Raw genomic sequence first — 13419 nt, forward strand, 5'->3', positions numbered from 1 at the left:
GAGTTTCTGGTACAGTGAGAATTTCAGTAATTACTGACAAAAAGGATTTTTGCTAAAACAATATAATTTTTAATAGTCTTTGTAATAAATAGACATCTTTGAGGAAAACATTTGACTAGCCAATTTTATGAAAAGATAAAAATATGTATAGTGATAGTTCATTAAAATATTTTCTTTATTCTCTATTGTTTCCTGTATTCTTTTTAATCTCCTAAAAAAAAAAAAAAAAAAAATTTTTTTTTTTTTTTTTTTTTTTTTTTTTTTTTCAGACAGGACCTCTCTCTGTTGCCCAGGCTAGAGTGCAGTGGTAGAATCATAGTTTATGTCACCTTGAACTCTTGGCTTCCAAGCAATCCTCTTGCCTCACCCTCCCAAGTAGCTGGGAGTACAGTCAAGTCCCACTACACCAGACTAAATTTTTAAAATATTTTTGTAGAGACAGAGTCTCACTATATTGTCCAGGCTGATCTCAAACTCCTGGGCTCAAGTGATCCTTCCACCTTGGCCTCCAAAAGTGCTGAGCTTACAGACTTGAGCTACTGTATCTAGCCCTTAAATTTACTAGTCTTTAAAAGTCATAAAAAATAGGGCTTTCCTAACTACAAAGCATTATTTTTACACATTTATTTTTAAAAGTTACAATATTTGGCCAGGCACAGTGGCTCACATCTATAATCCTAGCACTTTGGGAGACCAAGGCAGGAGGATCAATTGAGGCCAAGAGTTCAAGACCAGCCTGAGCAAGAATGAGACACCTGGCCCCTCCCCTCAAATCTCTACAAAAAATAGAAAAATTAGCTGGATGCGTTGGGATGTGCCTGTAGTTCCAGCTATTTGGGAAGCTGAAGCAGGAAGCTTACCCTAGCCCAGGAGTTTGAGGTTGCATTGAGCTATGATGATGCCACTAACCTCTAGCCAGGGAGAAAGAACAAGACCCTGTCTCAAAAAAAAAAAAAAAAGTATAATATTCATGTCCATGGCCAGGCGTGGTGACTCATGCCTATAATCTTAGTACTCTGGGAGGCCAAGGTGGGCGGATTGCTTTAGCTCAGGAGTTTGAGACCAGCCTAAGCAAGAATTAGACGAAGTCCTTAAGAATAGCCAGGTATAGTGCCTGGAGCTTGTAATCACAAGCCACTTGGAAGGCAGAGATGAGGATCACTTGAGCTCAAGAGTTTGAGGTTACTGTGAGATAGACACCATGGCATTCTACCAAGGGCAACATAGTGAGACTCTGTTCCCCCCCCACAAAAGTCCCCCTGTTCAGCTTTCCTTTTAATTGTATTATTTTAATAATTAGAGTTGGATAGTGTGTGTTGCACAATGTTGAGGTAGAGAATGTCAAATGGGAAGAGATCTTAAAGTAATTTATTGGAAATGCCCTCATTTTTTGATGTTGAACAAGACTGTAGAGGTACTAATGCTGGTTTGGCTTTTTGCTTTGTTTTGATGTGTGTTTAGACTGGAATAATTGAGATTAATTGACTCATCAACTTGGCTGCTCTCCCATTATTCTATTTAAATGTATTGATGAAGCCCTGCAGAAATCTTGGTTTATTTATTGTATCATTTTCAGCTAACTAAGATATTTGAATATTTGAAAGGAGATTATTACATTGTGACTTTGTTATGCCAGTAGATATTCCAATGATATTGCCATTGTCCAAATTGTATTTAGAACAAGATTCTGTTGAAATTACTTTTAAAGATTATTCAAGAGAAATTCTCAATTGTGTAAATGTTTATCTTTTGAAGGAAGAATTAATTTTTTTCCAGAGTAGTCAAAAGCCATTCAAGGGCCAGGTGCCGTGGCTCATGCCTGTAATCCTAACACTCTGGAACACCAAGGCAGGAGGATCTCTTGAGCTCAGGAGGTGAGACCAGCCTGAGCCAAGAGCAACATCTATCTATACCGGTGGTTCTCAATCTTCCTAATGTTCCAACCCTTTAATACAGTTCCAGTGGGTTGTGAATCGCTGGTCTATACTAAAAGTAGAAGGATCACTTGAGTTTGAGGTTGCTATGAGGTAGGCTGGCACCATGGCACTCTAGCCTGGGCGACAGAGAGAGACTCTTTTTGGGGTGGGGGTGGGGGAGTGACTTGAGAATGTATTTTCTTAAGAAACACACTTAAAAAAAACAAACAATTTTTTAAAGAAGCAGAAATTGTATTTTCTTTTGTTTATCTTTTATAACAGAAAAGCTCCTTTCCTTCTACTCAACATTATTTAAAAGTTAAATCTAAATGAAGAAGATTAAGTGATGAGGCTGGATAATGCAGCTTAGGGGTAAAAGGTCAAATGTGACAATTTTCAACCAGTTTTCTTGTGTAGTTCCTAATGTGGCTTTGGAGATGTATCTAAAACCATTTCAAAAATCTTGGAGACAATGGCAACATCCCAGAAATAAGATTTGTGTATGAAAAACTAGGTTGGCGATCTTGAAAATTGGGACAGCAGTTAGAGATAAATGTTAGTGTTAAATAAAAAAATTAATTCTGTATTTTTATATTTTTCCTTTTCTTCCTTTGCTACTCTTTTCCTTCTTTTTAGTTAGAAATTCAGCTTATAATTATAGTCTGCCTTTGAAAAATAGCTTCTAATACCACTTTTTTTTCTTTTTTCTTTTTTTTTTTTAGGTATTGCTTTCACCGACTTACCGGTAAGACATTTTCTAAAAGCAGTTTTGCATTAAGTAAAGGAAGTAGTGTAAAGAAACTGGTGATAAGCACATTTAGAAAGTATAGGATGCAGTGTTATTGATATTTATTAAGCTTATATGCCATACAGAGAATAGAGATCCTTTCTCAAGCTGTCCTGGGTAGCTTCAGAATTAAGCTCCACATTGCACTGGATCAGTTGCATAAAGGAAAACAAATCAGAACTGATTACTTAAAACATACTTTTTAATGTCACCATGCAGTCATTCAAAATCCGTTTTTTCAATATCTTTGGACTTTTCAGCAAACGGCTGTATAGCACTTCTAATCATTTATTCATCCACTCTATATTGAGGCCTACCATGTGGCAGGTTCTGTGCTTGGGAAATACATGGTTCAACAAAACAGGTAGTAAAGGACTCTGTCCTCTTGAAGTTTACAGTATTCAAGCTAAGGAAGTTAGAGAACAAGTAATACATAAAAAAAAAATAAGTAAATCATAACATATTTAAAGATATTAAGTACTTTTGAAAAAAGGAAAAAAATAGAGCTGGGAGTGCCAAAGGTGGTCACAGGGTTGTGCAAGGTTACCTCTGCTGAAGTTGGGAACTGAGCAAAGACATTCGAAAGATTGGGGGAGTTAGCCAAATGGCTATGCCCGCAAGAGTAAGAGTGTTCCAGGCAGAGGAAAGTTAGGGAAAAGGTGGTGAAGAATGTGAGGTGTGGTAGAGAGGAGTAAGCAAGAGATCATGATGCAGAAGGGGTGAGCTAGATCACCTAGAAGGACTGGAGTATTTATTTAACTCTGCCTGAAATACAGAGACATTGCAGGGTTTTAGCTGTAATGATAATGGCTTCAGTTTTTATAGGATCAGGCTGCTGGGTTGAAAAATAGACTATACAGAGGAGTAAGGGTAGTCATGAGGGGATCTCCAAGGAGACTGGTGCAGAAATTCAAGTGAGGTCTGACAGTGACACTCATCAGTAGAGAGTTAGATACCATACCTAAGATTCTAGGTATCTTATTTACCACATCTAAGACACTGTTGGTTGTAAAATGCATCACATGAGATAGCAATGGGGGAAAAAACCTAACAAACTATGACACAGTGCTTCCTTATCACTTAGAATTTGTTATTTTATATTTACTGAATGATCTTGTAGAGTTATTTAAACATAGATTTGTAATCCATATCTCTTGTCGCACATCTACAAGGGATGAGTGAGACAAGCAATATAAATTGAGCAAGGTATTATCAGAACTCCTTTGTGTTCAGAGTCTAGCTTTTTAAATCACTTTTTTAGAGTTGGTGTCTGTGTGATGTTTTCTCCATTAATAAAACATTAAGAACATTTCTTTTTCTTTTTTTTTGGTTTTTGGCCGGGGCTAGGTTTGAACACGCCACCTCCGGCATATGGGACCAGCGCCCTACTCCTTGAGCCACAGGCACCGCCACATTAAGAACATTTCTAAAACGTTCTCCTCCAGGCTGCTGATCACATTGTACATAGTTTAATGCTGTCAGTGCAGGGTTAAATGTTGTCAGTTTAAATAGTACCAGAAGGTTATATTAACCAAAAGTTTTCTGGCAACAACCAGAACTTCGGCATTCCTTTCTGAGCTCATTCTCTTTGGTTATAAAGGTACATATGGTTAGGTTACTGCTGTGCCATGTATCCCCTACATGTGCCTGTTAGGCTAGAGCTTACCAAACCCTCTTCCTCTCCCCCTCCTTTCTTGAATTTAATTGAGTTTTTTTCTTATGTGGGCCTCTAGTTATTCATCTACTAGTTTCAGTAGATGAAACTACTAGTTTCAGAGTACGTAAGTGCTTGCTTTTCCATTCTTACGATACTTTATTTAGGAAGATGTTCTCCAAATCCATCTAGGTAAATACAAAAGTTGTAAAATCTGTATCTTTCTTTATGGCTGAATAGTATTCAATAACACACATATACCATAGTTTATTTATCCAGTTGTGAGTTGATGGACACTTGGGTTGTTTCCACATCTTAGTGATTGTGAGTTAAGCTGTGGTAAACATTCTAGGGAACTTATGGTAAAATGTTTTTTTCTTCTGAGTAGATACCTGGTAATGGGATTGTGGGATCAAATGGAAATTCTATTTTGAGTTCTTTGAGGATTTTCCCTACTTCTTTTCCAAGAGGCTGTATTAGTTTGCAATCCCACCAACAGTATTCTTCTCTTCTCTCTGTATCCATGCCAGCATCTGTAATTTTGGGACTTTGTGATGTGGGCTATTCTCACTGTGGTTAGGTGATATCTCAAGGTGATTTTGATTTGCATTTCTCTCATGATTAAGGACAGTGAGCATTTTTCCTTTCTTTTTTTTATTTTTTTGAGAGAAAGTCTCACTTAGTCTCCCTGGGGTTGAGTGCTGTGGCATCATAGCTCACAGCAACCTCAAACTCTTGGGCTCAAGCGATTCTCTTGCCTCAGCCTCCCAAGTAGCTGGGATTACAGGTGCTTGCCAGAACGCCTGGCTATTTTTAGAGAGTGGGGGTCTTACTCTAGCTCAGGCTGGTCTTAAACTCCTGAGCTCAGGTTATCCACCTGCCTTGGCCTTCCAGAGTGCTAAGATTACATGTGTGAGCCACTGCCCCAGCAATGAGTATTTTTTCATGTGTTTGTTGGCCAGTCATCTATTTGCTTGGGATCTTCTTGGGAGAAGGTTCTATCCATGTCTCTTGCCCAGTGGTAAATGGGATTGTTGCCTCTTTTCTTATTGATTAGTTTGAGTTCTCTGTATATTCTGGTTGTTAGCCCTTTGTTAGATTTGTAACATGCAGATATCTTCTCCTATTCTGAAGGTTGCTTTTTTGCTTAATTGTTGTGTCTTTAGCTGTGCAGAAGCTTTTTAGCTTAATCGGGTTCTATTTATTTTTATTGTTGCTACAATTGCCAGTGGGGTCTTCTTCATGAAATCTCTTCCCAGGCTGATGTCATCAAGAGTTAAAAAAAATAAAAAAATAGTTTTCCCCACACTTTCTTCTAGAGTTTTTATCATTTTGTATCATATATTTAAATCTTTTATTCATTGTGAATAAATTTCTGTAAGTGGTGAGAGATGTGATTAACTAGTTGTGTCAGCACCATTTATTAAATAGGGATTCTGCTCCCCAGTGTATGCTTTGTTTTATCAAAGATCAGATGGAAATATGAGGCTGGTTTCATCTCTAGGTTTTCTATTCTGTTCCATAGATTATGTCTCTGTTTTTGTGCCTGTACCATGCTGTTTTGATCACTAGAGACTTGTAGTATAACCTGAAGTCTAGTAACATGATGCCGCCAGATTTGTTTTTATTTCTTAGAATTGCGTTGGCTATTTGGAATTTTTTCTGGTTGTAGATGGCTTCTATCAGTTTAAGAAATGACCCATTTATGCCTATTAAGTGATCTTATTAGAAAAGGATGCTGTGATCACTTATTTGGTTAAATGCTTTTTCTGCATCTATTGAGAGGATCATATGGTCTTTGTTTTTGCTCCTATTATATGGTGAATTAACATTTATGTATTTGCTTATGTTAAACAAGCTTTGTATCCCTGGGATAAAGCCTACCTGATCACAGTGTATAAATTTTTTAATGTGTAGCTGTATTCTATTTGTTGGATTTTTTATGTTGAAATTCATGAATGATATTGGTCTGTAGTTTTTGAGCTCATTCTGTAGCAGATTCACACCAGTATAGGTTATATCATGACAGCTGTATCAGCCGCCTGACCATTACTGATTGTTAGGTGCCATCAAGGCATTCTAGTTTCAGAGATGATTTGAGAGAGATGATGGAAGATTCAGAGTCAGAGAATAGACACCAAATCAATAAATAGATTTATTGATATTCCTTAAGGAAATCGGGTAGAAAAAACACTGAAGAAATCAAAGTTATAATAGAAAATAACTTTAAGCCAAAGGAAAGTTTAGAGTCTACAGATCAGAATTGCTCACCAAGAAGCATTATTTAATAAGCCATAATGGAATAAGTATTTTTTGAAAAAATATAATTAGCATTAGGGTTTTATCTTATATTTTATATCAAAGTAAGTTCTAAACAGATTGAAGAGTTAAGTGAGAAAATAAGATAATAAATAAGATTCTTCTAAAAATCTCCTGAGCAGTGCAAATTTGCTAATGTATTGGGTGTGAAAATGTGAGAAAGAGCTGCTGACTTAAGATTTCTGGCCTGAGGAGTTGAAAGAATGGATATGTCACTTACTGATATGGAGCAGGCTGTATATAAGTGGAGCAAGTTTGAGAGAGGAGTAAGTAGTTCAGTTTTGGATAAAAGTTGTCTAGTATGCAGTTGGATATGTAAGCCTTGAATTCAAGAGAGAGCTGGGGTGGATGTGAAAATTTGGGAGTCAGCCTCTTGAGTGTTAATGTCATGAGACTAGTCCAAATCAACAAGGGATTGTGTATAGACAGGAAAGAGAGGAGGACCAAGGTTTGAGTTCTAGGGCATGCTAAATTTGGGAGTAAAGGAAGAACCAGCAAAGGGAAATTGGGAGGGAACAATCATTGAAGTAAGGGGGAAGACCAAGAATTGGATGTCATGAAAGGATAGTGAAGAAACACATTGAGGAGCAAGGAGTGAGCAGTGGTGTCAAATGCTAGTGACACATCACAGAAGGTTAGGGCTGAGAATTGACTGTTGTAGTTAGAGGAATGGAGGGCACTGGTAAACTTGACAAGAAAGTTTCAACAGAGTGATGGAGAAATCCTGATTGGAATGGATTTAAGAGAGAAAAGGAAGAGGGACATTATAGACTAGACAATTCTAGAAGACTTTGGCCACATTGCGGAGTAAAGAAATGAAATAGTAGTTAGTGGTGGAAGTGAGGCCAATAAAAAATATCTAAATTAGTAGATTTAGGGAGATACATGTTTGCTGATAGATTCACCAGCAAGCAAAAAAACAATTCTGTAGTATAGAGAGAGGTAGGCAAGTGCATAAGTGGAGGGGATGGGCTTATGAGAAGAGCGTTGTGGCAACAGGCAAGCAGGAGAGTGTGTAGGTGCAGGTTCAGTGGGTGAGTTGATGTGGTCCTTAACTGTTGAGAGGCTCTGGTAAGAATACTTTTAAGTTTTATCTGGAGTTATTTAAAAGGCTTAGTGGCTGTGTTTTTCTCGCTTTTAGTGGCATTAAGTGTGTAAAATCAACTTGTCAGAGTGAAGTTTTTTGTTACCTTTTATTTCTTGTTGATAGAGCGGTGATTATTTGGAAAAAGCTTGATTGGTTTTAGACATGTGGACTTTGGTGCTCCCTTCTATTTTTTTGTCTCAGTTTTGAGTTACACATTATGTTTTCCCTCCCAATGATATGCACCTTTGTTGCAACAGTATGTAGGGTAGTGGTTATAGACTTCCTTTTAATATAGTGCTTCTAAGAGTTTTTCATTTTTGTGACTATAAACCTTCCAAGACTTCCACATGCCTACATACCAATTCTCCAGTTAAAGAAGACGGAAAAAGTTAGTCTTTCTCCTAAAGGAAGCACCAAGGAAGTGTTTATATGTTTTGGACCTATGACCTTCACTAGCTAGTTATGCCACTGAATCTTGGGAGAAAGTATATATGCAGAAAAACCAGTTTACCTGGACTATATTGCACCTGTTACAGAACATGGGGTGTTTATACAGCTCTGAAAAATCTAAATTTTGTTTTTAAATTAGTCTTCCCAGCTCATCTCACCAGTTTGTGAAATGGCTTTAATTATAAACCAACTAATGCAGTTTGAGATTGAGTTATATATTTCTTGTGTTATACTAGGCATTCTTGTTTAAAGTGATGCTACTTTCCAGTTATAGATGCTGACTTGAAATCTACTTCTTATGGGTACATTTTTTGCTTTCATTTCATTAGAGGAAATCTTTTAAATATAATACTTGTAGAACAAGCTATGTTGTTGAGCAATTTCTAGACTGAAAGTATTTTTGGTATCTTTATCTTTCACAATTTAATAAAAGTGAGATCTGTTTTTCTCTTCTTTTCATAAAGAAACTATTGTTAGTTCTGGCTACTTCTACATAGGCAGGAGTAATTTTTTTAAATTTAGAAATATGTTCCTGGAAAATGTTTCCTATAAATCTATAATCAAGATATGTGCTGCCGCACAAATGAATCTTGAAAACATGCTAAATTGAAGAAGGCACAGACCACATATTGTATAATTCCATTTATATAGAGTACCCAGAATGGGCAAATTACTCTGTAGAGTCAGAAAGTATATTAGTGGTTTGCCCAGAGGTTAGGGGGATTGAGGGAAGGAGGAATAGTTTCTAATGGGTACTGTTTTACTTTGGGGTGATGGAAATGTTATAAAATGAGATAAGATATTTGCTCATTTCTGTGAATATACTAAAACTCATTGGTCTGTATGCTTTAAAAAGCCGTTGGTTTCTAAAATCTATAGTCTAGCAAGTTAAGGAACGTGTCCTTAATCTTCTTCCCCCAAATATTCCAGTTTTAAGATTGAGTAAATGGGATACCAGTTGTAATTACTTTGCAGTGAACCCAAACTGACTTGAGAGTACTTTATGTTTTTTAAATCTACCTCTTATTACATATTTAAATGAGAAAAAATGTTTATAACTACTGAAATGCATAAAAAAGAAGTTTATAATCCTAGCAGCTTTAGCTCTGATGACTGTTCTAACTAGAGTGTATATTCTTCCAACCTTTCTAATGCTGCAGCCCTTTAATACAGTTCCTGTGGGTCACGACCCACAGTGGTCTAGACCACTGTTCTAGACCCTTTCTGAACAGATGTAAGCCAGTATGATGATTATTTAAATATTTACACAGAAGATTGGGCCATAGTATGTACATTATTCTACAGGTTGCTTTTTTCATTTAGTGATATACAGGATATCTTTCTGTGTCCAGACATTTTTTATTCTGTTCTTTTTGCCTCTTTACAATATACTGCTGCAATTCATCAATTCTAACTAAAATGCAATTTTTTTCATATTTTAATATTTCTGAAATGGGAATCCATTTTGGAATCTATGGCCTATCAGTTTAATTTGCAATACTTTTTCTTAGACCATAAAATAATGGTATATCCTATTATTGGCTTTTGAGATTTGATGCATGCTATAGATACCTACTATCTAGACATTAAAGAAATTGTCCAGGTTCAGTGGCTCATGCCTGTAATCCTAGCACTCTGGGAGGCCAAGGCTGGTGGAGCACTTAAACTCAGGAGTTTGAGACCAGCCTCAGCAAGAGCGAGACCTCATCTCCACTAAAAATAGAAAAACTAGCTAGGCTTCATGGTGGGCGGCTGTAATCCCAGCTACCCAGGAAGCTGAGCCAAGAGGATTGCTGGAGTCCAAGACTTTGAGGTTGCTGTGAGCCGTGATGCAACAGCACTCAGCACTCTATCCAGGACGACAGATAATGCTGCAGAATATGTATCTTTGCACATGTTCACTTTTCTGTAGAATAAAACTCTTACAAATGAAATTACTCTGTCAATTTTAATAGGCTTTTCCAAATTTCTTTCTTAAAAGGTTATGTAGGTTATACTTGTGTGTATAGTGGATGAGAATGTTTATTTTCATCAACATTGGGTATTCTCAGATTTTTAAATCTTAATCTGATCTGCAACAACAAAAGGACCTTGTTTTTACATTACATTCTAAAGAGTAAATAATTTTTTATTTTTTCTGTGAATTGCCTACATATCTATTGCCATTTTTGAGAATTTGAACTGGTAATTTCTGTCTTCCTGTGTGGATATTTTTTTACATTTGAAATACTGATTCTTTATCATGTGTGTGGAAGATTGTTTTTTGTAGAAACTTCATTTGTTTTGTGACATTTTTGTCATAAAGTTTGAAACTTTTATGGAACAGTTTTACCAGAAAATTTATGAATGTTGATTTTTTTTTTTAGTGTTGATATGATTATTTTTCTACATTTGTAAGGATATTTAGATTGGAAAACCATTTTAAAAGGATCTTTATTGGACAATCCTGAACATCAGTGAACAGAATTACCTGTCACTCTGATTTCTTTATCTTTGGCTTCTTTTATTTTAAAATATCTCATAAATCTACAGTGGATTTTAATGCAAAGAATACTGTACTGTAAGTAGGGAGACATGAGTTTTTTCCATTATCAAGCTGCGTACTTTAATTCTATGCCCTTAGTGTATTCAGGTCTCCATACTCTTCTCATTGGTGAAATGAGAATGGTGTGCAATGTTTTGGGATTAAAATTCTGTTTGGGGCCTAAAATTCTATAAACTTGTTGTATTAATCATTAAGAATCAGTACTTTGGCATGCTTTGATTTAACCATTTATTTTCATAATCCAGTAGTACTTTATATTTTCTGATATTTTGACATAATATTTGTTTTTGTTTCCGATTTTTCTTGCATGATTGAAAAGTTGTTTAAAAATACATCCCCTTAGCCTTTTGCTATGAAATTTGTTTAACATCTTACATTCACACACAAATTATAATCATAATCTTTACCTTCTTTTATACTAAAAATACTTATGATACTAAGAAAGAAAAAAAATAAGCCATACATAACACAAATTGAAGATGTGGTAGGATTTGGAGTTTTAGAAAGAAATATTGGTCCTCGGATTAGGTGTCAGAGAAACCTTTGTACTAATTCCATCTCTGCCACTTGTTAGCAAAACAACCATGAGCAAGTTATTTAATCTCAAATCCTCAATTTCTGTATCTTTGTTACAGAAATAATAGATACTACACAGGAGTAATAAGATTAAACCTTGGTGTTCAGTAGACATTCAGAAACTCATTTGCCCTTTTGATGTAACAACTGTTATAATCAGTGATAGAGAAAAAGAAGGACTTCTGCATTTTTTTGTATACTTTGCTACCATCTTTTAAACTTGATTGTTTAGCTTTGAAATTCTGGAGGATGTCTGAATACATTTCTGAGTTAGAATCTTCAAATCCCTCCTTTGAAATATGTATATTTGAGTTTTATTTTTATATAGAGAATCTCAACTCTTAATGGCTATATTTTGCTTATAGTTTTAAATTCTTATCACCTTCCCTTTGTAAAGTCAGGCATCCCAACTGGACAGATAAATGAAAGTAGTAAATTTAAAATAGTACCTGCCTCGTGAGGGTTGTACTTTTATGGTAACTAGCTTTAACATGCAGTTTGCAGAAATGTAGTAAATATGAAATAAGAGTTATGTGTTTATATTTTAATTTCTATTAACAACTACATAACATAATCTTAAGAGCAAGAATTACATCTTTATATATTAGAAGTATGATGCCATGTGGATAATTCATTGTTGCTGCTGAAAAAAATAGGCATCTTAGGTTGTTTTAGTTTTCTCTTGATTAAATCACAGGAAGTGACTTTTTTATCTAACATATAACATATTTTAGGTCATTAATTTTCATCTTTTCTTACTAATATGGTCAGGATTTTAAATGTCATAAAGTAAATTTGTAGTTATAGTGTTTTAATAGTAGCATTAAAACAATAAGTAAGTCCTTAACTTAAAATGGATAGGTGATGAAATATGTTGTCTTACAGCCAAATTTGTATCCTACTGTGGGGCTTCAGACACCAGGAGAAGTGGTTGATGCCAATTTTGGGCAACATCCTTTCGTTTTTGATATAGAAGACTATATGCGAGAGTGGAGAACCAAAATACAGGCACAGATAGACCGATTTCCAATTGGAGATCGCGAAGGAGAATGGCAGACCATGATACAAAAGTAAGAGTGAAGAAATTTGAATTGACGTTATTCAGAAATCTTTTTTATAAGACATTTATTCTTTTGGTATTCATAGAAGTTGCTTAATCTACTGATTTATATCCTAATAATTATTGTATTATTGATATTTTACTCTCAAAAAGTAATTTAAGCAAAAATAGATTGATGATACACATACAGAATTGTTTTCAGTGTGACTTAATTTGGTGGAGGAGATAATGTGATGTTAGGTTACCTAGGCTATTCTTAGTGATAGGATTTAATGATTTCTGTGGTTATACAATTCAACTTTTAATAACGTTCATGCCAAAGATACATTTAGAGAGATAATCTAGATTTTATAATCAGAATATGTGGGGTTTGGACATGATCTTGGCTATATCATTCAGCAGTAGTTCAGATATTTATGAGTAGAAAGAAAGAATTTTGGCTTGGTAAGATTAAGTATCAAAATGTATTGGGATATAGATGTGAAGATTTTGTATTTCAGGATTTGGCCAAGTTTTTCCACTGTTTGAGTTACTATGGAAGAATAATGTCAGTTATTTTTGGTTACTATTAAAGAAGCTTCTTTTTGCTAAATAATTACTTTTTAGCATTTAGATTCAGGGATATTAAAACCACCTCTGTTTTAAACAGGAAAATTTGACCAAAGCCTTCATTTTAAGAGATTAAAAAAAAAAATTACGAGGGCGGCCCCTGTGGCTCAAAGGAGTAGAGCACCAGCCCCATATGCCAGAGGTGGTGGGTTCAAACCCAGGCCCAGCCCCAGCCAAAAAAAAAACTGAAAAACAAACAAAAAACTTACTAGTTAATGTTAATGCTTGACTTGTATATGCTATTATTAGACATGTGAGAAAGCAGAAAGGAAATGAAGACCAAAGAGCAGTAAATATGTAGTTAGGATTCCTATAAGTAGCATACTTAGGATTCATTCATAACTTTGATGGAAGATGGCCAGTAGCAGGGCAGAAAATGGGTGTTAAATGAAAGGTACCATAAAATTATCGCAATT

At 35.4% G+C, this 13419-nt stretch overlaps 1 protein-coding gene across 2 annotated transcripts in view; it reads left to right on the forward strand.

Annotated features, from left to right (window-relative positions):
• Positions 1–13419, forward strand: part of RANBP9 (RAN binding protein 9) — a 114005-nt gene that overhangs the window by 76169 nt on the left and 24417 nt on the right. For both annotated transcript variants that reach the window (XM_053603510.1, XM_053603511.1), the window contains exons 5-6: positions 2639–2661; positions 12220–12404. In XM_053603510.1, the coding sequence (XP_053459485.1) occupies positions 2639–2661; positions 12220–12404 (208 nt within the window). The remainder of the gene's footprint in view (positions 1–2638; positions 2662–12219; positions 12405–13419) is intronic.

The sequence above is a fragment of the Nycticebus coucang genome, chromosome 9 (assembly GCF_027406575.1).
Source record: "Nycticebus coucang isolate mNycCou1 chromosome 9, mNycCou1.pri, whole genome shotgun sequence".
NCBI classification, from domain to species: domain Eukaryota; kingdom Metazoa; phylum Chordata; class Mammalia; order Primates; family Lorisidae; genus Nycticebus; species Nycticebus coucang.